This window comes from Acanthochromis polyacanthus, chromosome 19 (assembly GCF_021347895.1).
Source record: "Acanthochromis polyacanthus isolate Apoly-LR-REF ecotype Palm Island chromosome 19, KAUST_Apoly_ChrSc, whole genome shotgun sequence".
Lineage (NCBI taxonomy): Eukaryota > Metazoa > Chordata > Actinopteri > Pomacentridae > Acanthochromis > Acanthochromis polyacanthus.
This window is the reverse complement of record NC_067131.1, coordinates 5881754-5904543: the sequence shown is the minus strand read 5'-3', so window position 1 is coordinate 5904543 and position 22790 is coordinate 5881754. Positions and strand designations below refer to the sequence as shown.

At 38.1% G+C, this 22790-nt stretch overlaps 3 protein-coding genes and 1 non-coding gene across 5 annotated transcripts in view; 1 reads left to right on the top strand and 3 right to left on the bottom strand.

Annotated features, from left to right (window-relative positions):
- The window catches only part of eef2k (eukaryotic elongation factor 2 kinase), a 235678-nt gene extending 215419 nt beyond the window's left edge, over nucleotides 1-20259 (top strand). The window contains exon 19 of the mRNA XM_051939418.1: nucleotides 20241-20259. The gene's annotated coding sequence lies outside the window, so the exon portion shown is untranslated. The remainder of the gene's footprint in view (nucleotides 1-20240) is intronic.
- Nucleotides 360-15640, bottom strand: LOC110948349 (alpha-N-acetylgalactosaminide alpha-2,6-sialyltransferase 1-like). The gene is made up of 8 exons (XM_022189831.2): nucleotides 15481-15640; nucleotides 15052-15214; nucleotides 11732-11894; nucleotides 7281-7419; nucleotides 7087-7193; nucleotides 5365-5448; nucleotides 3952-4051; nucleotides 360-3083 (listed from the first exon to the last, which is right to left on the bottom strand). Exons 1-8 carry the CDS (start codon nucleotides 15568-15570, stop codon nucleotides 2874-2876), a joined length of 1056 nt encoding a protein of 351 aa, XP_022045523.2. The 5' UTR covers nucleotides 15571-15640; the 3' UTR covers nucleotides 360-2873.
- Nucleotides 361-474, bottom strand: LOC127531205 (U5 spliceosomal RNA). Its single transcript, XR_007938183.1, has one exon. It is a non-coding gene; the product is annotated as a U5 spliceosomal RNA (small nuclear RNA).
- On the bottom strand, nucleotides 16198-21349 carry LOC110948397 (matrix-remodeling-associated protein 7-like). Of its 2 annotated transcripts, none has more exons than XM_022189908.2 (4): nucleotides 20892-21349; nucleotides 19766-20012; nucleotides 19548-19656; nucleotides 16198-16683 (listed from the first exon to the last, which is right to left on the bottom strand). In XM_022189908.2, exons 1-4 carry the CDS (start codon nucleotides 21153-21155, stop codon nucleotides 16569-16571), a joined length of 735 nt encoding a protein of 244 aa, XP_022045600.1. In that variant the 5' UTR covers nucleotides 21156-21349; the 3' UTR covers nucleotides 16198-16568. The 2 variants fall into 2 exon arrangements, with proteins under 2 accessions (XP_022045600.1, XP_022045602.1); XM_022189910.2 differs by having other exon boundaries at nucleotides 19766-19799; nucleotides 20892-21343.
- Between the last annotated feature and the right edge of the window lie 1441 nt (nucleotides 21350-22790).

Sequence of the window (22790 nt, the reverse complement as noted above, 5' to 3'; positions counted from 1 at the left end):
AAAGGATTATCTTATCTTTTCATCAAGGGAAAAAATCTATATGTGACTTAGTCTTTGACACACAAAGACTAAGTCATCAATTAAATATTGTTGCTAAAACTTATGTACTAAAGTATTACATAGTAGTATATATTTCGTGACTAATAACTGATGACACAAGCTAAATTTATGTTGCAGTTTACTGAAACTAAGTTACTTTGTCATAGCTGCAGGATGTTAAAACTGTCACGTTTTGCACATGCGCGTGAATGTGTCACAAAGACTACCTATACGATTACGTCACTCTGATGATTTACAATATCACCATAATGCAATTGAAATGTAGTATTACTTTCACGTTTATTTTTGACATTGTTAGAAAGCCCCACTTGCGCAGGGCATCAAAAAATTGGGTAAAACTCTTGTTGTTCCTCTCCACGGAAATCTTTAGTAAAAGGCGAAAGATTTATACGATCTGAAGAGAAACAAGAGTGTACTGAATAACCGATGGCCGAACGAGGGAGGACTTCAGCCGCCATACTATTCTAACTCACGGTTTGCTGACCAACCAGGAAATTCTACAGCGTATAAAAACCTACGTTACATACCGCAACATGTAAAAGAAACACTATGTGATAAATTTCAGAGTTTAAATGTGGAAACCACACGTTTATTTAGCTTGGATTTACCGTCCGCGCTGTGCCGCAAAGCACGATGGGACTCTGCCTTTGTTTCCGGGTTAGTCAAAGTCAAAAGTTTTACACAACCGTCTTGATTATACGAATGTTCATCACGTTAAATAGTGTATTGATGTTTAAAGTATGCAAGAGCGTTTTAATTGATTCAAATTCGGTCACTTTTACGTTTTAAACCGTATTTTGAGTTCCGGAAAGACCCGCCTCCTCAGGAAGAGGCCCGGCAGACAGCGGGTTACTATGGTTACGGACAACATTACTGACTTTCAGGTTAACAATTAACTCATTTTGTTCTACTTTTTAAAATCAGTATCTAACTAAACGTGAGTCTCCGTGTTGTAAAGAAGAAGATTTTATAGACTGAGCTCTATTTGTGTAATTTTTTTATACTATCGTGATATTATTATGAAACTTAAACTGTTGAACTGAACCACATTATGTTTATCCTTTCCCTTGAAACAAATATTTACACTAATTACAAGAATTTGATATTTTTTTATTTTTTTCCATTAATCACAATGAAATGTTAATTTCCTGAGAGTAACTTTATTTTTGCTATTAAAGAATTTACCCATATATTACCAGGTTTATGTACCAATGTCATCTGTTGATTGTTTCCATAAATATATGTGTGCATTCATGATGGATGAATTTCTGGAGGCACAGTGTGTACTTACATTTAACTAAAGGCATATAAGACACTGATAAAAGCCTGTATAATTCATAAAATACAAATAAATAAAGCAGAATACACTCAAATACATGGATATAGAATATAATGTGCAGATTATATAGAATATAGTCCTGTTAAAGCTGACAAAAGACAACATTAGTGTCGCCACTGTTGGTTCTCAATACACCATTAGTTACAATAACGCGTAAATAATTAATAGGATGGGGACTGTCTCATTGATTGTCATATTGAATTCCACTGATGCGATTATCTGAAAGAAAAGACGGTCTGACTAGAGGTAATTTTCATGTTATTCCCCCGAGATGCAGCTCTAGTAGCTCTGCTGCTTCTCTCACGTGTATCCCTCCCCACCAAAAAATACACATAATACAAAGTAAAATAAGATAATTAAAAAAAAGAAAATTCAAAAAGTACCAGAGATGAAAGGAGTGAAACAAAACATAGGTATGATATGAAGGATGAGGGACAAAAACACATTTATATTTATTTATTTTTTGTGAAACCATTTGAGAAATTTGTCTCAGTAACAGCTTTTTTAGCGTCAAAATGATTGAAAACCGCAAATTTGCCAACAGCAATGTGCACTTTCTTAACTGATCGTACATTTAAACGTCTAATCAAAACAGTAGCTAAAACACTCAGATAAATGCAGTGGAGTGAAAGTAAAATATATCCCTGTGAAATGTACCGCATTACATCAAAACTACCTTGAAATATACTGAGTTACTTCCTTCATTCTGGCAGATCTTATTGAAGGAATAAAGACACATTTCTTTGCTGTAGTAACTCCAATGTAGCAGCAGGTGGCGCTGTTTGTTTCAGTAACTTTCAGAAAAACTCAGACTATTTTAATTTTTATAAACAGTTTATAGGAAAACCTCAGCAATCTGCTTCTTTTGTTTTTAAGTTTTTGTTGCTTATGTCAAACCTTAGAGTCCAGCTGATTTATTTACAGAATTTTGATTTTGCACTGAAATACATTACTCCATACTTCATATGTAAGTTTTACTCATTCGAATGTTGTCTCTTAAATCAGCAGATGGGGAGAAAAACATTTCAAATTTCTTGACTAGTATTATCTGACCTGTTAAATCTTCATTTTCTTACTTAACTGCCGCATACCCGTCTTCCCTCTGGTTTCAGTGTTTTTTTCTTCACATTTAGGTTTGGATTTCTTCATTTTTGTGCTGTAAAAGGTGCCGATGTTCTCAAAAGTAAGTAAAGACTATTTGTATTCAGATGATCTATTGATTTATATATTCAAGTCAGCATTTGTATTCACCATTAGACTGTTAAATATAGAAATAGATTATTTGTGAAGCTCAGTGAAACATTATAAAAAAGAAATTCCCAATAACATTAGACTAGTTAATAGGAAATTTCTGGTATATTACATTTGTGTAGTTTTAAATAAATGCAAAAAAATAGATAAAATAAATGTTAACTGCACTGTATGACTGAAAACACTTATAACAATACATATTAATTGATGTCTTCTCGGGGTGTCAGCGTTGTTTCACGTCTTCTGTCTCCATTTTTGATTCAGTCCTCTGATATAACCTGATTATTTTGCTGTTGTGAAGCTCTTTCCACACGTCCTTCTCCAGCAGGTAGTCGTGGTTCAGGTAGAAAGTGATGTCGGTTTTAACGTCCTTCTCCATATAGTAGTTGGAGTATTTCTTGTAGTCGTCTGTTATGAAACCGTACGCACTCACCTGAGGATGCAGAAAAAGAATAGATTCAATAAAAAGAAAATATATAGATATGTAGCTGTAACATAGTGATAAATAAGATTTAAGGAAATGGATGTACAGATTTTTAGAGCATATTCTGTTTCCGGTTTTAATGCTAAGCTAAGCTAACTGCATGCAGCTACATATGTGCACAAGAGTGGTTTTGATCTTCTCATCTAATTCCCAGCAAGAGACTGAATAAACTCCTCTGACAAATCGGCATGTTTTTCATTTCAGAGCTGCTAAAATAAATGCACAGGTTATTTTCCGTCTTGTGTGCCGCAGAATGTAAAGATCTGGATGCTGTTACTTAACCCTCCTGTTGTCTTCATTTACAGGCACCAAAAAATATTGTTTCCTTGTCTGAAAAAATAAAGAAAATTCTGCAAAAAATACCCCAAATTTCAGAAAATTTGCAAAACCTTCAGGAAGAAAATTCCAATAATTCCTTAAAGTTTTTTTTTTTTTAAATCCGCCAAATTTGGCTTGACAGTTCTTGTAAATATTTTCAAAAAATGAGTAAAAATCTTCCAAAAAAATCCTAAAAATATCTAAAGTGATTCCATATATATCAGTAAAACTTCTAATATTTTCTTTAAGATCATTCACATAAAAATCAACCAAAATCCAATGAAATTCACTGGATTTTGGTTGATTTTTTTATGTGAATGTTCTTAAAGAAACATTTTTAACATTTCTTTTTTTTTCACCAAAAAATGTTCAAAAATTTCCCAAAAATGTTGAAAATGTGGACATCAGAAGTTTCACTGTGAAATATATATTTTTTCCCACATTTTCAAACTTTGAAACGGGTCAGCTGTGACCTGCAGGAGGGTTAATATGAACTCACCTCGTCGCAGGTGTGCAGAGCCAGGAAGAGCGTGAACGCCCCGTTGGTCGGTCGCACCAGTGACCACGTTGAAGTGTTCAGCTGAGGACTTTGTAGGAACCTGCGGGTGAGTAAAAAGTGTGAAATGAGCACACGTAGATAAAAATAATCCCTTTTATCACCCATATGACGGAACAAACTGCAGCCTCCAAAGTGAGCATTAAATAACCTTCAACAAAACCCTTAGCAACATTTTTACAAAAAAATAAGAGCTGGTGTCTTTTGAGTTGAGCGTCTTTGCAAAGATCTAGTGTTTCTCTCCTTCACTGACGCTGACAAGGTTACAAGAACAAGAGGAAAGGTTCTTAGAGCGGATTTCAATCTGAAACTAAACAGGCGATTAGCTGCAGGATCAGTTACTGTTGTGCTCTAACAGGTTTACCTTTGTGACATTGAAAACTCTGACTTTAAGTTCATCATATCCTGCTAACTAACTCTTCAATCTCACTGCATATTTTAATTTCTAGTTGTCTTGAAGTTAAACCGCAGAGGATGCTAATTCTTTTTTTATTGAGCCTTTAAACCAGACTCGGTTTTGATATTTGCTTTAGTTGTGTTTTTTTTAAATGTTATTTTAATTGTGCTTATTATAAAATGATGTGATTTCAACTGGCTTGATTAAAGGTGATAAATTACCTGAGAATCTCTATATGTTCCTCGTTCTGTCAGATTTAAAACAGATTGTGCCTCATTTTAATCAACAGACTTCTAATATTAGAAATAAATATATTTGGTTTTTGGTGAATGTGTGTCACAGACATTTAATATTGTTCATGAGTAGTTTTCTTACTTTCATTGGTACACAAATAATGCACAGCTGTATAGATCTTTAAAGGCCTCAGTTCTTAAAATACTCGCATGTCTGAATGAGTAAAAAGGATTCTAGTTGTAGTAAAACAGGAAGTTTGTCTTTCTGATTAAGCAGATTAAAACATGAATGACACATCTTCAGATAAGAAATCTGGGGAAAAAAATCCCTTTGAGATCTTCAAACACATCAGACTTTAATGATAAATCTAAAGTCTAGTGAAAGAAAAAGTTGTTTAAGGTATTCCTGCTTTCATCTTTTCCAAAAAAGTGAAGCTAAAAATTTTCTGCTGACTTCCTTATTGAGTTGTTTTACTTGTTTAAACAGCTTATCTATCTATAAATCATATATTTTGCTCAGATTTTCAGTTTCTTTCTTCGGGGTGTCTCTAATCTTGCTGTAAGTCTATATTTTCACCACTTTTCTGTTAGTTTTAAGGTTATTTTTACTTTTAGCTCACATTGCTTTCAACCCTGTGCTGTGTCTTTGTATATGAAGAACTATAAAAATAGACTTATCATCTTTAAACAATAAAAAAACAGTTCTTCAGGTGATAAGAGGCTAACCTGTTTCTCACATATCGCAGGAAATCCGGGTTCAGAACGTAGAATCGGTTCTCGTCGTACTGACCTGAGTAGTAAGTCCTCGGCCTGGAGGATTAAAACACAAAAGACAGAAGTGTAATGTCAGAGATTTAGATGATTAAATGCGTTTTTGTGGGTTTATATTTGCACAATGCTGTTATATTTCTCTACCAGACCTTGAGACAGAATTGTACCAGTGCACCTCAAGCCTCGTGTTGTTCTGGGTGATTCACGAGTTAATTGTGGTGTTATTGTGGCTGGCGGTTGCTAACGTGCAAGTGTGTTTTTGACAAAAGAATGTGGTAAACGAAGCCCTGCGTGGAGTCTGGTGTCTGTCATAGCAACAATTATCCATGGCACGGTTGGTTTGGAAATGAAATGCGAGTTTTAGACTGACTTTATGAATCCCCGGAGGGAAATGAAGTTGTTACAGCAGCATGGATAGTCAAAAAAGGGCTGAACAATTAGCCTAGCCGCGCTAGACCCATGCTCTGAAGACGCAAGGGTCTCGGCACGCTCGACAGGGAGGGAGGCGGGCTAAAAGGTTGTCTATCAAATCACTCTGCAGCAATTGGGTAGGTATACAACCAATGAGCGCAACGAATAGGCTGACGTAGTTCCTAGAGCGCCGGCGGATTGTGGCTAAGTCCCATTAGCTTCCCAACCAGCGGAGCCAACTGGTATATTAAGGATTTGCCATATCCTGTCGCCATACGTCTTTCTTCTCAATGCAACACTTCAGTGCCGTCCTTTGTTTATCTTTCAAGTTGAATTTTAGCTTCAAATCTTTAAGGGCTGTGGCCAAAGCCGAGAAGAAAGATAACTGTTTATTGTGCGCTGGTTGTTTCTGTCAGAATCGTCGCGCCTCTGTCGTCACTTAGTTACGCCCGACTTCTGACTCTACACTTCATGGTGATTGGTCCGGCCAGTTTTAGGAGAATCCAGCCTCGAGCCTTATGGAGGGTAACTAGACCCACCCTGGCAGAGAATTCAATTCGTTGCCGTGGGTTGTCTAGCGTGGCTAGGCTACTAAACAATAAGAAAACACAGACTATTAGGGTAGAGTATAAAGTGAAGGTATAAATAAAATAAAATACGATAAAAATATAGAAAATATGACGTAGAAAAAATCAACAGAATACACCAGAGTGATGCAGTTACTTCCTTTCTGTGCTTCCTAAAGAGATCACTGACATTCATTCTCAGAAGCAACATCGTCATCACAATAATAGAAAAAAGATAATAAATGAATAAGTAAATAAACTGGAAGCCTGTAAGTTTTGTAATTGTGTTTCAAAATTCAATTGAATAACCAAATTTTCAACTCAAAATAAAGGGCAGCACTTTTTTAAGTTCAACATTTGAATAAAAACTCAAAGAATTTTCTACTTTTCTTATATTTTAACGCTATAATATAGAATTCATACAAGACATGTCATGAAAAGAGACAAAGAAGCACAATATGGGGATGTTACTCTTATAAAGGTATGTTCTAAAAGACTTTTTGTAATAATAAAAAATTAGACATAACACTTCATGCCAAATTTGCAAGAAGATGCTGTAGTTTTGCTGTATTAAAGAAATGATTTTGCTTCCAGGACGGCAGAATTTAAAGCAGGTTTCAGATATTACCGTTTCCACGATCCTGCCACGTTCCAGCACTGAAACTGTACTAGTTTATGTGCATACCAAGTGGATACTCACTCCTCGTTGTGGAATATGCCTTCGTACGGGATCTTTTCTCCTTTAATAAGACTCTTGAGCCACTGGAAATCCCTCATCCCCTCAGGAATCATCACGTACTTTATACCCTGTCAGCAACGCACAGAACGAATCTTTACTGTGTGTGTGAGGAGAATGTAAATAACATCACACCGCTGTACTTGAAGTTTCAGTACCTCATCGTGTGGGGCGGCTTTGTATCCGTACTTCTTGAAAAAATGAAGCGAAGCGATCATGGAGTACGCTGTGTGGACGTAAACGGATGTTCTGTTTCCCACGTCGTCCTCGTATCCCTCGATCACTGCACCGTTCATCCTGCCGTTAAAACACGCCAGAGACTTGGTTATCTAGTGAAAAAAACTGACATCGTTTTAAGTGTAGTTTTTCAACATTTTACTATAATTTTACAGCTTTTCCCTGTTTTGTTAAATTACAGATAATAACTGGAGAAATCACAGGAAAGAGGATTCATTTATGTGTTAACTGTGAATAAATATACAAATAAAAAACAGGACAAAACATCAAACATACACATTTTTACAGCATTTAGTTGTAAAATTACACTCTTCTACTGTATTTAAATCAGCAAAAGAAACATTTTGTGTACCAAGGACTAAACTATGGTAAATAATTTTACAGATTTTCCCTGTTTTGCTAAATTACAAGCGATATCCAGTAAAATACAAGAGGAAGTCCTTAAGTTACATGTTACAAGTAAACAAAAACAACAACAAACAAACAATAATCTGTGTTTTTACAGGTAGTAATTTGTTCTTTCACAATGTGTGGCCATAAAATTACTGTTTTTCTGCGTTGAAATCCACTAAAATATCATTATTTTACAGATGTTTGCTTTTATTTCCCACGTTTTGTTAAATTCCAGATAAAAACTAGTAATTTCATAGAAAACAAGATTAATTTACATGTTAACCATTGAAGAGCAGGCTAAGATTGCAGATAATGTCCATGTCAAACATCTGTATTTCAAAATAAAGCTGTAATTTGTGATACTTTTACACTGTTTTACTGTATTTAAATCCACAAAAATATCATTATTCTACTAATAGTTGCTCTCACTTTCACTAATTACCACAGTTTTTGAAAGCTGGCACCATTTTTTATGGGATTTTTAATTTTTTCAATGTATGATTGAATTTTAATCGGCTTTATTTATACAATACTGAAGTTTACTGCTTGGTTCAGATGAAGGAACAACCAGACTGAAGCCAGTGTGTGAGTAGGACACATTTTCACTGGGTTCTGTGCACATTTTGCTACCATTTCATTATCAAGTCTTTCTGTCCACCTTTATGTTTGATCACAGACTGCACGGAGGATATCGATACTGCAGAAATTCCTGCAGAGATTTTCTGAATTTCCTCATTTTTCTCAGACGCTCGTTGCTGGAGGGGTCCCGTTGCGCCACGGTCCTCTTTAAAATACCCTGAAGCTGTTCCGGCTCGTTCCACACACCCGTTAATCAGGGTTGCATCAGTGTTTACTGTAAACTCTGCCTCTCATTCTATGATAGTGTCAGACACCAACATTGAAGCCACGATTAGCTGGAAGCTTGTGCAACACGTGGCAGAAAAAAATCATTTCACAAAATGAATGTCTGAAATCTTCCGTCTCTGAGAAAGGAGGGGATTTTCTTTTGTGCTAACCTGTAGTATTTAAACAGCTGTTCTTTATCACCACAGACGTTTTACTCCATGACATTCAATACATTACAAAGAAGGGAGTTTTTCAGTACGTTTGCATACTGAATAGAATTTGAATAGAACTGTAGCCTTTGGGTGACGTCAAAGGACTTTTATACTTTTGGCATGCAAACTTTGAAAGGGATAAGTTTCTACATGTTTTTGTCGAACCTCCATAGAGGCTGAATATACGATGAACATCAATTCTACTGCTGGTATAAAGCCTATATGCACAAACAGGCAAGATTAACCAATTAAATGGAGCAGAACGTATAGAAAGTCGTGTAAACATCCAGGACCTGCTTCCTTGGTGACCCGGTCTGAATAACACAACTCTGATCAAAAATCTTCTTCCACAAATTTGGCCTCAATAACTGCTGGTGATGGCTCTCTAACTTAGGCCTCATCCACACGAAGACAAAACGCTTAACAGTTTCAAAAACGATCGCCATAAAGACGAATGCGTCTCAGAAAATGTGTGCGTCTACATGAATGCACTCGATACGCATGGAAACGCTGTAAAACACATGCCAGACCTCTAGGGGCGCTGTAACGATATGACGGAAACACGCGCAAACAGAAGAAAAAACAGTGGGCATGCGCACTTGCGGCAAAAGTTGTAAACAGAGACCAAGCCGGGAAGTAAATAAAGTGCCGTAATGTGTCCTCGATAATTGGTGGTGATTGAGAAGGAGATTTTGCTGCAACAGGGATAGTAGGGTCACTAGCTTCGTTGCCGCGTGTGGCGCATACGTGTCAATGAAGATACGAAACTATGACGCAAGCGTATCTGAAAAGTAGCGGAGAGCCAGTAAACACGGAGCTGCGTATACGGCGTTTCAAAATCTTTCCACTCTGGAACCTGGTTTCAAAAATGATCATTTACAGACCCCCAAAACGCCGTCTTCGTGTGGATGATGTGCAGATTCGGCAGGAAACTTATGCGTTTAGACCTCGTTTTGTCTTTGTGTGGATGGGGCCTTAGAGTCAAACCGCTAAAACTACCCACTAACAAAGCAAATACTGTCAGATGAAAGAGTCATTGTACATTGTCGGCTGTTCAGCACATGCAAATACTTTGATCCGCTTTTAAACAAGGCTTTCACTTCCGTCAAATAAATGACGCGCGGAATTTTAAGCTTCTGACAACAAGGGTGGTGGCTGATGTTCTCTTTACCATTGAAGTGTGTGTCGTCATGAAGCCAAGAGCTATAGAACTCTTAATGAACTCTGGAAAAGAAGTTACATAGAACGGCCATTTTGTTACGTCTCTAAGAAAAGTCATCATTTCATCACAGGAACTGCAGAAACTGAGCAGCTTTTGATGCCAAAGTGTTGCACCTACAATCAGAACTCGCATGTTTGACCTGTATCAAGAAAACACCTTTGCGAAACAAAACTACAACTGAAGCCTTTTGGAAAAAATGTGCTCTGGACAGATGAATCCAAGATAGAGTTGTTTCGCCACAGCAACAGCAGAAATGTTTGGAGCACCCTGAAGAAGAACCTCAAACATCTGTGAAGCAAAGTGGTGGAAATGTGATAGTTTGGAGATGCACCGATGCCCCAGGGACTGTGGAACTTACAGTCGTTGATCCAGCTATGAATTCTGCACCATATCAAAGAGTGCATTAAGATAAGTTGAGCCCATCCGTCTGGAAATGGATTTTCCAGCAGGATACAGCAGCAAATCCACAGAGGTTTTGGATCAAAGTCTGAAATCTCAATCCCGTTTAAATGTCATGGAAGAGGGGGATTAAAAATGGGCAGGAGATGCAAGAAAATCCTCAATTATCTTGCAACTGAAGGAATTTTGCATGGAAAAGTGGTCAAAAACGTCAGCGAGATGATGTCAGAGTCTGATGGATAATTCTGCCTCATGCCTACAAGACATTATTCCTGCTTAAGGAGACACTACAGGCTTCTGATGGCACAAATGTACTTACAATTTTCTACAGAAGTGTATTACATTTATTGACGGTTTTGGTTGACTCAATGAATTTTCCTTGTGGTGGTGGAAAAGTATGCAGTCTTTATCTACAGGCACTGTTTGAAAGAGGCTGAGATGTTGTTTAACCCTCCTGTTGTCTTCATTTATGGGCACCAAAAAATATTGTTTCCTCGTCTGAAAAAAATCCCAAAATTCAGCAAAAAAAATCCCAGAATTCCTGAAAATTTGCAAAACCTTCAGGAAGAAAATTCCAATAATTCCTTAATTTTTCCTTAAAAGTTTTTTTTTTTTAAATCTCCCAAATTTTGGCAAGAAAATTCTTGGAAATATTTTCAAAAAATAAGTAAAAATCTTCCAAAAAAAAAAAATCCTAAAAATATCTAAAGTGATTTAATTTATATCAGTAAAACTTCTAAATATTTCCTTAAGAACATTCACATAAAAATCAACCAAAATCCAGCGAATTTCACTGGATTTTGGTTGATTTTTATGTGAATGGTCTTAAAGAAACATTTTTAATATTCCTTTTTTTCCACCAAAAAATTTTCAAAGATTTCCCAAAAATGTTGAAAAGGTGGACATCAGAAGTTTCACTGTGAAAAAATATATATATTTTCCACATTTTCAAACTTTAAAACGGGTAAATTTTGACCCGCAGGACGACACGAGGGTTAAACGACCTATGAGAAAGAAAAAGGGTTTGTCATCGGCTATACCAGGTGGAACAGTATATGTAGGAATGGCTATAGGTTGTGTGTACACTTCAGGCATGAGTGAGCGTCAACAGTGTCCTGTTGAGATCCCACCATGGTTAAATACTGTCGGCGAATTCCAACAATAACTAGAGCTTATAATAACTGCTGCCTCAGGCTAATATGAGGCAGCTATTATAATAATTATGATATATTAGAAGCCTTATTACACAGCAGGTGTGGCTTCACAGACGACCAACACGTTCGTTTCTCCACTTTCTTACCGGAAAACGTAATCATGAGCGTCTATTTCTGCCCCCATTTTGGATCCGTTGAGGATTCCAGCTGTGGCCACCACAGCACAGCGAACACAACCGTCACCGCCGGGTTTAGGAAGCAGCAGCGGCTCTTCTGGTTTTGGGATAAGTTTCACCGAAGCCATCACATCTGCAAACGAAAGGGAAGTTGTGTAGCAAGATGTTAGCTAATGTGTTTTACTCGAAGCAGCGGTGAATTAATCTGTTGTTCCCTTCAAATACATGTAGCTTTAATATGAGTTTCAGCTCATTGTTTAGTGTTTGGAACTTCTCACTGCCCTCATAAAATCCCACATCTCCAAAAAACCCAAGCTGGTGAACATAGTAGACTATTTAGCAGCTAAATACCCTGATATTTACCTCTAGAGCTGGTGGAGACCAAACCCTGAGCTAAAACAAGACCAAAAAGTCTGAAATCCATCAGGTGGACACGTGTTGCTTTGTCCTGAATTTGTAATATTTCACATTTATTTGCAATATTTAATCATCATGTGTGATATTACTTTACTACCTCAGAAACAGTGACAGTATTGTTTCTTACTTTTCCATTTTTTTTTCTAATTTAAGCTTACTTATCTTTATCTTCAGCAATGTATTCGACTTATTGAATATCTTATTGCTTTTCTGCTAAAATTAGGCACTAATTATTTAAATTTATTCATTTTATGTCAGTGAACTGATCAATAATTGTGGAAATACCATCAACTTTAATACAAATATGTTCACATTATTCCAGTGTGGTTGAAATTGCAGAATTGGGTATGATAACTGTAGAGTTTGACAGTATATCAAATAAGATGCGCTCATAAGGGTTTTGCAAAAAGTTGTAGATAAAAAGAAGAGAATATCCGATGTTTACGAAATATGTTTAGCAGCACACATTTGGTCAAGCTGTAAATATGGTGGATGATCACAGCTTAAAATAAAGTATTTGTCTTGTAAACGTGCTTTTAAATTCCATAATTCCATTTAATATCACTGTTAGCAGAGAGCAGGTGTTTTGTACGGGAGTGTTTTTTATTGCAGTCTGCGCGAATGGGCACAATTTATGACTGGACCGTGGACCAGTAAACAGTAATTTTTTACTGGACCGAAACAGTTTTTACTGGACCGAATATTTTATGCATACCATACCATGGATTATGGTATGTAATACCATAATCCATGAAATAACCTACCATACTCTCATAGCAACAGCCAAATCTAACTCAGCATCCACCCTCTCTCATTGTACACCTGGCAAATTACCATCTACATGCACTGTCACCGTCACTACACCCTCCCACACCATTCTACCATCCCACCATCCACTTTTACCATTGAATTACTCACCATACACGTCCAATTTGACCAGAAAAACAGCTCTCAGCTTCGTTTTGGCGCTACTTTCACACGCTTCTGCTGAAACTTGAATTTGTACTCAGGGATGGGAATTTTCCGCGGATCCGCGGATTTCATTTCAAGTTTGAACACTTTATTGTCGCTGATACTCCCGCCAGATGGTAACGACGTTAACAATAGCTTGCTAACGACGTTGGAAGACAGCGACTTCCAATTGCTGGGCCGTTTACAATCGAACGACAGCTTGTTAACGCTGCGCCGCCGCACACAGGAAAAAAATTACACCGGACATGAAACCGGTCATAGATATATACAAACATCTATGAGACCGGTAATGTAGTAAGTTTTACCGGACTTTTGGTACACAAATCGGATTTGACCGATGGTCCGACGTCATTGGCGCACACTGTTATTGGCTGTCAAAAAATATAAATCAATATAACACTATCTGAGCTTCATCTTCTCGTTAAGATGGTTAAATACATTCATTTTAAGAATTTGTGGCTTTATTTAAATCATATTTTGGGTTTATGACAAAAACTTACAGTAGAGATGTTCTAAAAAAACAGTAACAAATTCGAACTTGAATTCAACACAACACAGAATATGGCAGCTGTTTGACACATCCAACCAGAACAGAGCAACAGTAACAGGCTCAACAAACAGCATTCATTTGAAGTCATATTTCTGAGTAAATGATAAGGAATGCAAGTTCAATATTTGCACGCTTTTATTGGCTGGAAACTTCAGCGTTACTGTAAATGTTTGCCTCTCGAGCTGATAAGTACCAGCAGCTCAGTTGTTGTTTGATGTAAAAAAGAAAAGCCATAAAACCAAATAATTGAGCTTAAAGGTCAAAAATGATCTTTAGCGCTAAGGTGAACTGAATTTTGTCGTTATAATTTAGTCTCTAGAGTAACTTTAAATAATGTTTCTGACATTTTTATGCTGCCTGCAACATCTGACATCTCAGGAATGTCTGGAGGGATTTTCTTCAAATCTGGCAGAAATGTTGAACTGGAAGTAATAACGAACTGATTGCATTTTATCTAGAGTCACTGTGACCTCACAAGACACATTTTTGGACATAACTCGATAAAATCTAAGATAATCATGACAAAATTTCACTGAAATCTGTCAAAAGATAAAATAATGACGCTTTTATACCCAAAAAGTCAACGGCCAACTTCATCGTGGCATCATAATGTTCTGCAAAAACGTTTTTATGGCCTTTATTTGTCACAGTAACTTAGAAACAGAAGAAAAGTTTGAGACCATATTTCACATTTGGTCAGATACTGAATTGTTTACTCTAATCACCTTGAAACTAAGCTGAGTGTACGGATTTTCTTTGCTGTTAGGTTGTAGATGTGTATGAAGGAACCGCGTTTTTGATGTGTTTTGCGTGTTATAGACGCAAACAATGCAACAGTCCTTTTCTCGGTAGTTTGTAGCTTTTGTCGAACTCATAATCGATGTCACACAGCATCCACATTTAAACGATTGCCTGCTATCATGGCTGCAACTTCATCAGAATCAGCTTTATTGGTCAAAGTGAAGACATACAAGGAATTGGACTCCGTTTTTGTGTTTTCTCAATGAACTTACACACTTAAAATCAAATGAGTCTGGACAAACTTGGACGTAAACTGCAATTTCACCGGTTGGCGAAGGCTACAAACTCTGGATTTCCAAATTCATCTCAAGGAAATCTGCGTTTTGTTGCTAAATCTGAGACAGAAAGGGAAAAAAAATGCTGCTAAAATGATAGAAAACGTGTTCCAAGTGGCATCAGTGTGCCACATTTTTGGGACTTGATGAGACATTTTGGCTAAATCCAGGAAAAGGAAGTGGAATAAAGAAAATATCCATGATTACTACATGTCTCTTACTCACCAGTCCCACACAGTAGTTATGAAACACTGTGTCAGCACACTTACACCTACCGTCGTACTTGTACTCCATAAATCCAAAGGGATTGTTAAAATGGGATAGCCGGTTCCACTTGCTCATGCTGATGTCGTCTTTGTGCAGAAACAGACGTATGTCGGGGAGGAAAGCCCTCCTGAAGCTCTCATCTTTAGAGTTTCGCACAGACCGGGCACAAGTCTGACGATGACAAAAGAGCAAATTAGAACAGGAAGATGCTCATTTGGTTGAAATGTGTGTAAAGTTTAGTGAACACTGAGCACAATCAGGTCAATGAGAGGCCACAAACAATCGCAGAAATATCAATCTGATGAAGAGATAAAAAGGAAAAGCAAACAGGAGAATGCAGGCAGGTCACACCAAAGACACACAGACTCCAAACACCCACGCCTGCCAGGTTAACACGTTTCTACCGTTTCTGTCCTGTCTTGTCTTAGCTCGCTTACTGTCGGTCGAGGCGGGGCGTCCCGGTTGTACTCATCCTCGAAATCCCACCGAGGAAGCATCTGGAAGGATTCCCTGTAGAGGACAGGCATCGGGGTCTCATCTTCGTCTCCTCGTGTTTTTATTTCAGCCACTTCGAGCCTCACCGCTGGGTTTGTGTTTGTTGAATCGACACTTTTTGTTGTCAGATCAGCAGGCAGTAGAGGTGAGTTGTCTCTTAGTTCCCAGAATGAAATGCGACTGTGAAACCTGGCTTCACCTGTGCGCCTGTAAGTTCGTGAGAAATCTACCCAGCTGAAGTTGACATAAAAATGAACAAAAGCAACTTTAAATTGCTCCTTTGAAAGTGAAATTAACAGAAAAAGCTAATATTTTAATAGAAAATACACATTAAAAGCTGTAAATTCCTTCCCTTTTCCTCAATGTTTCCCTTGGAAAAGCACAAAGACTAAACTCACCTGATGCTTTTCAGCAAATGCTCCCATGATAGAATAAAAAGCATAACTGATACCAGAAAAAGGAAAAAAAATGTCCTGGAGATGTGAACCGCCATCACTAACAAGTGCTACCATTAAGGTGAACAAGTGTTTGCTCCTGCAGGTAGAGGGAAAAAAGCCCTCAGGTCTATTTGTTGCCTTTTCTCTGAGGTAAATGGGGCAGGGCTAATGTTGTGGAATGAACAATAAAGCAGAAATTAATCATTTACACACACACTCAGATTCACAATAATCTGGTTTATTACGCAACAAAGAGGAGGTTATGCACACGCAACTTTGCAGGATTTATACCTCTTATATATACTTTAGATTAGAAAAAGGATTGATCATAAATTAACTAATAAAAACAGGAAACTAGTAGAAACAGCATTCGTTTATCCCCCTTTTTTTAGGTCTTTATCGAGAAACAGCGCAAAGAAACAAACAATGAGCGGTTGTCGTGCCCGTACAGCTGTGGTGAATACTGCAAACGAGTTTTTTTTTAAGTATTTGGTGTACTGAGAAGTCCTTCAGCAGCGCTCATGGGTAAAAAGAAAAAAGAAAAAGAGCCGTCGGTACAGTTTTATATCGCAATCTGGAGTCCTAGAAGAGCCTCAGATGGAGTAAAGTCGGAGCTGCTCCTCCATGTCTCCCTCAGAAACGTCCCCAAACGTCTCCTTGTTGTCTTTCAGCAGCTGGAAGATGGCGGCCAGCTGCTCCCGTTGCACCCTGAGGAGATAAATTATGGAAGAAATACTGAGAGGTGGAAGAAACTGGTGATCCCGTGTAAACTTTATTAGGGCTGAAACATGTAAGTGGGGATTTTTTTAACTGATATTGCAACTGTGGTTTGATTTGAATCTCATTTTATAGACTTGTACGTCTCTTTTATTTCTTTGCATCCTTTTTCCTGGGCTCCTAACCGGCATATCTGTACATTTTCTTTGCTTTAAATGTGCTATGGTGGTGCTTTTATTATCTTATTTATATCAATTGGTGTCTGATGTATTGATTTATTTATACTGAGATTCTATATTTTGCGTTTTGTATCTCCTGTCATGTCCATTTCAAAGTGAACCTTCTGATGTCCACATATTCGGGAAATTTTTTGAACATTTTTTGGTGGGAAAAAAAGAAATGTTTCTTAAGAACATTCACAAAAAAAACAACCAAATTTACTGAATTTGGTTGATTTTTTTTCTGAATGTTCTTAAAGAAAATATAAGAAGTTTTACTGATATGTACGTAATCACTTTAGATATTTTTTGAATTTTTTTGAATATTTTCATTCATTTTTTGAAAATATCTACAGGAACTTTCTTGCCAAATTTGTTTGTTTTTTAATAAAAAAATTGAGGTAAACTTTTAAGGAATTACTGAAATTTTCTTCCTGATGATTCTGCAAATTTTCAGAAATTTGGGGAATTTTTTTGCTGAATTTTTGGATTTTTTTTCAGACAAGGAAACAATATTTTTTGGGCCTGTATATGAGGAGAACAGGAGGGTTAAACGAGGATGGAAGAGCTGCACAAGTCTGATGATTGAAAAGTTCTGAAGAAAGCAACTGCAGGTTTTTGTTCTGACTTACAGGTCTGCAGGTAATTTGTAGTAACTGGTACATACAAAAGCAAATTATTATTTTTTTTTGTCCCACTAATGCTACTTACAGACTTAAAGGGAGACACAGGAGGGGATGACGAGACAAGACGGACACAGACGAGACAGTAATAGTTAGCAATAAAAGCTAATAAAAACAAGCTCAGTTCCTTCTGTCCAGTATTTAACACCTAATTTATGACGTTTAACCCTCCTGTTGTCCTCATTTATGGGCACCAAAAAAATATTGTTTCCTTGTCTAAAAAAAAATCTAAAAATTCCCCAAATTTCTGAAAATTTCCAAAACCTTCAGGAAGAAAATTCCAATAATTCCTTAAAAGTTATATTTTTTAAAAAATCCCCAAATTTGGCAAGAAAATTCTTGTAAATATTTTCAAAAAAATGAGTACAAATCTTCCAAATAAAAACCCTAAAATATCTAAAGTAATTCCATACACATCAGTAAAATTTCTAATATTCTCTTTAAGAACATTCACAAAAAAATCAACCAAAATCCAGCGAATTTCGCTGGATTTTGGTTGATTTTTTTGTGAATGTTCTTAAGAAACATTTTTAACATTTCTTTTTTCCACCAAAAAATGTTAAGATTTCCCAAAAACGTTGGAAAGGTGGACATGAGAAGTTTCCCTGTGAAAATACATAATTTTTTTTCCACATTTTCAAACTTTAAAACGGGTCAATTTGACCTGCAGGACGACACGAGGGTTAATCCACCGAGTGCCAAAAAAAATGAAAAGAAAAGGTCACATATTAGTGCGACCAGTTTAAAATCAGATGACGTGAACATGACTATCCTCCTGCCATCACTTATCACGAATCACCAGGTTTATTTCTCTTATCGAAGCGCTAACTTCCCCTTCACCTTCCCCTTTAACCGGCTTTGACTGTCTCGTCAGCATGGTGTCGCGCTGCACCGACTCCTCCTTGTGGCGGATCAGAAGCTTAACTAACACTCGGAGACACAATCAACACCTGCTGTGACAGCTCAGGATCACACGTCTAATGTGGAACAATGGGGCAGCAGGAGGAGGAAGCAGGTGAGCAACACCCAACGGTCACATCAGTCGCTTCGTGGCCACTTGAGGAACAAAAGGTGATGAGGTCGAGTGCAAATTGGCTGTGGTTTAATTAAAATGGCCAGAAAGTGACTCTTCTGGGACAAACGGGAGAGAATAACTCATACTTTACCACAGATTCCCTCCTTTTTCAGGCTCACAGATAGTTAAAGTCTGTGTCGGAGTGTATCCTGTAATGATAGAAACAGTATTTTTTTCCCTCCTCCAGCAGCGAGAAAACACTTCTTTAAGTCTCGGGTGATTCGTCCGTCAGCTAATACCTGGCAGAGGCTCAATCTCGCCTTACTCAGTCTAGCCTAAAGCCTGAGCGCTGATGCAGCGGCTAAACGTGGGACAGAAACGCCGACGACGCACAAGACACACGTGAAGCAGCGATGGGAAGGTTAGAGGAAGAAGAGGAGGACGCTGGACAGAACACAAAGCACACACGAGGAAAGAAAACTGTAGCCGAGAGTCCTGGAGAGGATAAAATCCAGCAGCCAGTTCTGTGATTTTATCTCCTGTGGCTCAATTAGGGGTTTATTTTTGATCATTTACGCTTTATAAAGGTTTATAGCCACCTACTAATGCTTTACAGATCAGTTAGAAGACATGGATAAGAGGAATTGTTGGGTTGTCAGGCAGCATTGTGGCAAAGTGTCATTATGGAGGGTTTTCCACAACCTGGCAACCCAAAAATAAGATAAGCCTTTATTAATCCCACAGTGGGGAAAGTTGCAGCATTACAGCAGCAAAGGACAGAGAAGGTCAGTAAAGTAATAAAAATACACCAAAAGATGTAAAGAAGTCCTGATTTCTCCATTCAGATAGATGGAGAAAAGTTGTTCTTATTCATGACTAACTGATCTATAAATGACTAAAGCTTTGAAATTGGCATCCGTGTTTGTAGTTTTCACTGACCTCTGCTCCTCCTCCAGCTCATCTTTGGACATCATCATTTCCAAATGGTGGGATCTCGCCTTCCCAGGGACGTACTTCAAGGAATTACTGTCATTTGAGTCCACAGCGTCTGTTTAGACACAATAAACGCCCATTAGTGATCAATTAAAGGTGAATTCTGCACAGAAAAGCAAAATTATTTCACTCCCAAGCCTTTAAAAGTGGGTTAAAGTGCTCACCGTTGATGCCCGGGCTCTCTGTGGCTCCTTCGGTCTGGGGGTAAGAGAAAGCACACTTTAGGAGCTCCGAGTCAGAGAGCCCGATGAAGGACCTGGGACCTCGACACGACGAGGCCTCCGAGGACGAGTCCACCTCGAAGCTCATGTGTCTCGATCCAGGACCGGGGAGGGACAGGCTGGACCTGGAGGAGGACACCTCAGCTGGTGGAGCCAGCCCTTCAGCGTGGAGGTGGGGTTGTGCTTCGTCCTGTCAGGGGATTCATTGTTTATCTATCTGATATCTTATGATGCTCGTTTGCAGGCCTCCTCCAATGAAAACCAACTTTTCATGGAGAAACTTTAGATCCAAATTGGAGCATTTTCATGCTAAAATTTCCATTTAAAACCAAATAATCCCTTATCATCCTGTGTTCTTTGGTTCTTTCAAGCATTTTACTGCAGAAAATCCACATTTAACCCTCGTGTCGTCCTGCAGGTCAAAATTGACCCGTTTTAAAGTTTGAAAATGTGGGAAAAAAAGGTATTTTCACAGTGAAACTTCTCATGTCCACATTTTCAACATTTCTGGGAAATCTTTGAACATTTTTGGTAGAAAAAAAGAAATGTTAAAAAATGTTTTTTAAGAACATTCACAAAAAAATCAACCAAAATCCAGCGAATTTCACTGGCTTTTGGTTGATTTTTATGTGACTGTTCTTAAAGAAAATATTAGAAATTTTACTGATATTTATGTAATCATTTTAGATATTTTTAGGATTGTTTTGGGAAGATTTCTACTCATTTTTTGAAAATATTTACAAGAAATTTCTTGCCAAATTTGGGGATTTTTTAAAATAAAACTTTTAAGAAATTATTGGAATTTTCCTTCTGAAGGTTTTGCAAAATTTCTGAAATGTGGAGATTTTTTTGCTGAATTTTTGGATTTTTTTCAGACAAAGAAACAATATTTTTGGTGCCCGTAAATAAAGACAACAAGAGGGCTAAATCCAAGTATTTTTGTGCTTCTTCCACCTCTGGGAACGCACCTGAGTGGGACGCATCGTGCGCTCTGCAGATTAAAGGAGAATTACGCATCGCAAACAAACCTCTCCCAGCAGCGTGAACGACAGATTTACAGGCGACTTACTGACAGCACAGACTTCACCACATCCCAGTGGTCGTGTGAGCTGCCGCTGATGTCGCTCCAGTCGTCCGGCTCCCGCTGCTCCTTCTTCTTCTTCTTCTTGTCCGGTACGTGTCCGTTCTGCGCTAGTCCTCCGGCGTCCCCGCGGTGTCCGAAGTAACTCCGGGCGTTCGCGGCTGCAGGCGAGGATCCGTTCAGCAGCGACGTCGCGACCACAATGGCGAGCAGAGTGAAGATGATAGCGGACAGCACGAAGGTTACATCCATGTTTTGGCCGCTTCTGTTGACTCCTAGTGCCGCTTTGAGTCCACCCGAGCCGCCCGCATCTCAGCCTTGCGCACAATAATCCTCGCCAAACATCAACTTTAACGAGCAAAGCGTTCACGGGATATTGCTCAGGACGTCACATCCTCCGGTTCCTCCTCCCACCTCCTCCTCCTCCAGCCCTCCCTCCACCTCTCCTGCGGCCGTGCTTCACCCCCACGGTGCCGCGAGAGGTCAGGTGGGGCTGGCTGGCACGGCGCGCTGCAACGTGCTCGCTGCCTCTCCCCGGTAATCCCATCAGCGGCGACAAACTGGGAGATCGAAATGGTTTGTGACAGGATCCCGTGTACTGGAGGGTATAAAGTCAAGCCGGGGTTTACCGGCAGTTAAAGGGAAATGTGTTCTCACCTGAGGACACGTCTTCCAATCAGTCTGCACCTGGGATTTAGTGTGGAAGGTAAACAAGCAGGAGCAAAGTGCAAGAAATCCATGATCACACATCAACACTTTACATCCTATAGAAACTATCACCCTGCTTGGAAGTTTATTGTTTCCCTTTTATTGCATTTCAAGAAGGAATTTTGGTCAGTTTAGCCTCTTTTTTTGAATTTACAATAAAGGCTCTTTCATATCAAAGTGAAAACAGATTTCTACTAAATATCAAGTCTTCAAAAATACAAAATAATTGATTGCATTCACTTCCACACAGTTATGAATGGGGGATTATCGGTTTGTCTGTTTTTGATAAGAATTTACACAAAAAGAGACTCTTTCATGCCAAAGTGAAAGCAAATGTCTAAAATAGTAATGCTGATTCATCATCCCTTTAAAGGGCACTCATTGAAATACTTTGAAATTCAAAATGTAAATCTGAGTTATTGGAGGACAGAAGACTTTATTTTTGTGACATGTTTTCAAAATTTTGTCAAATTTCAAGGTCAATAAAGTTACCATATATGGTTCCTTGCCCGTTAGTGGTAAAAAATCATTCCAAGAAATGTATACATCACTTAGAATAACTATTCAGCCATAAAATGTGTGTTTCATCATCTAACCGTGTTTAGTTTTGACATTTTACCACAAAAATGGAAAAGGACCGTGCCATAAGTCCATCTTTGTCCAGCTTTTGAGGAAAGAGAAAGTTTGATGTTCTTGACCTCTGCTGATTGGTCAAATGCCACAATGTAGTGTTTTGTAAAGCAGTAATCTGGGTGGAAACCACGTGCTTCTTAATTAAAATAACAGAAAGATGTTTTCATGTGACTGATGTTTAATTTCAGTAACTTATTGCCAGACTTGAAACAGAAAAAACCCACAAAAGGTGGAGTTGTCAGGCTACAAGTGGAACAAATAAATACCACATTAAGGATGTCAACCTGTGAGTAATGTATCACTGTTTGTGTGTATAAATGTAGTTAAAATCATTCACAATATTAACTAGAAAAGCACTCAGAGAGCGCATACCTCCATCTGTGTGTGTCTGTCTGTTAACAGCATAACTCAAAAAGTCATGGCGGCCATTTCTCAATTGTCCTTCGACCTTCAAAAAATTCCTGGATCCAGACGGTGATTCGGATCACCTCCAAAATCTAATCGATTCTTACTCGTGCTCTTCCGGACATCCTGTAAAAATTTGGT

Excerpts from the sequence above, each read along its gene's own strand:
- LOC110948349 (XM_022189831.2), bottom strand. The coding sequence starts at position 15,570 with ATGCCTGTCCTCTACAGGGAATCCTTCCAGATGCTTCCTCGGTGGGAT. Across the intron at positions 4,052-5,364 it reads CTGCGATATGTGAGAAACAG|GTTCCTACAAAGTCCTCAGC; the intron begins GTTAGCCTCTTA and ends ACTCACCCGCAG. Across the intron at positions 3,084-3,951 it reads CTCTGCACACCTGCGACGAG|GTGAGTGCGTACGGTTTCAT; the intron begins GTGAGTTCATAT and ends CTGCATCCTCAG.
- LOC110948397 (XM_022189908.2), bottom strand. The coding sequence starts at position 21,155 with ATGGATGTAACCTTCGTGCTGTCCGCTATCATCTTCACTCTGCTCGCC. Across the intron at positions 19,657-19,765 it reads AGAGAGCCCGGGCATCAACG|ACGCTGTGGACTCAAATGAC; the intron begins GTGAGCACTTTA and ends GTGTCTAAACAG. Across the intron at positions 16,684-19,547 it reads GAGCTGGAGGAGGAGCAGAG|GGTGCAACGGGAGCAGCTGG; the intron begins GTCAGTGAAAAC and ends TTATCTCCTCAG.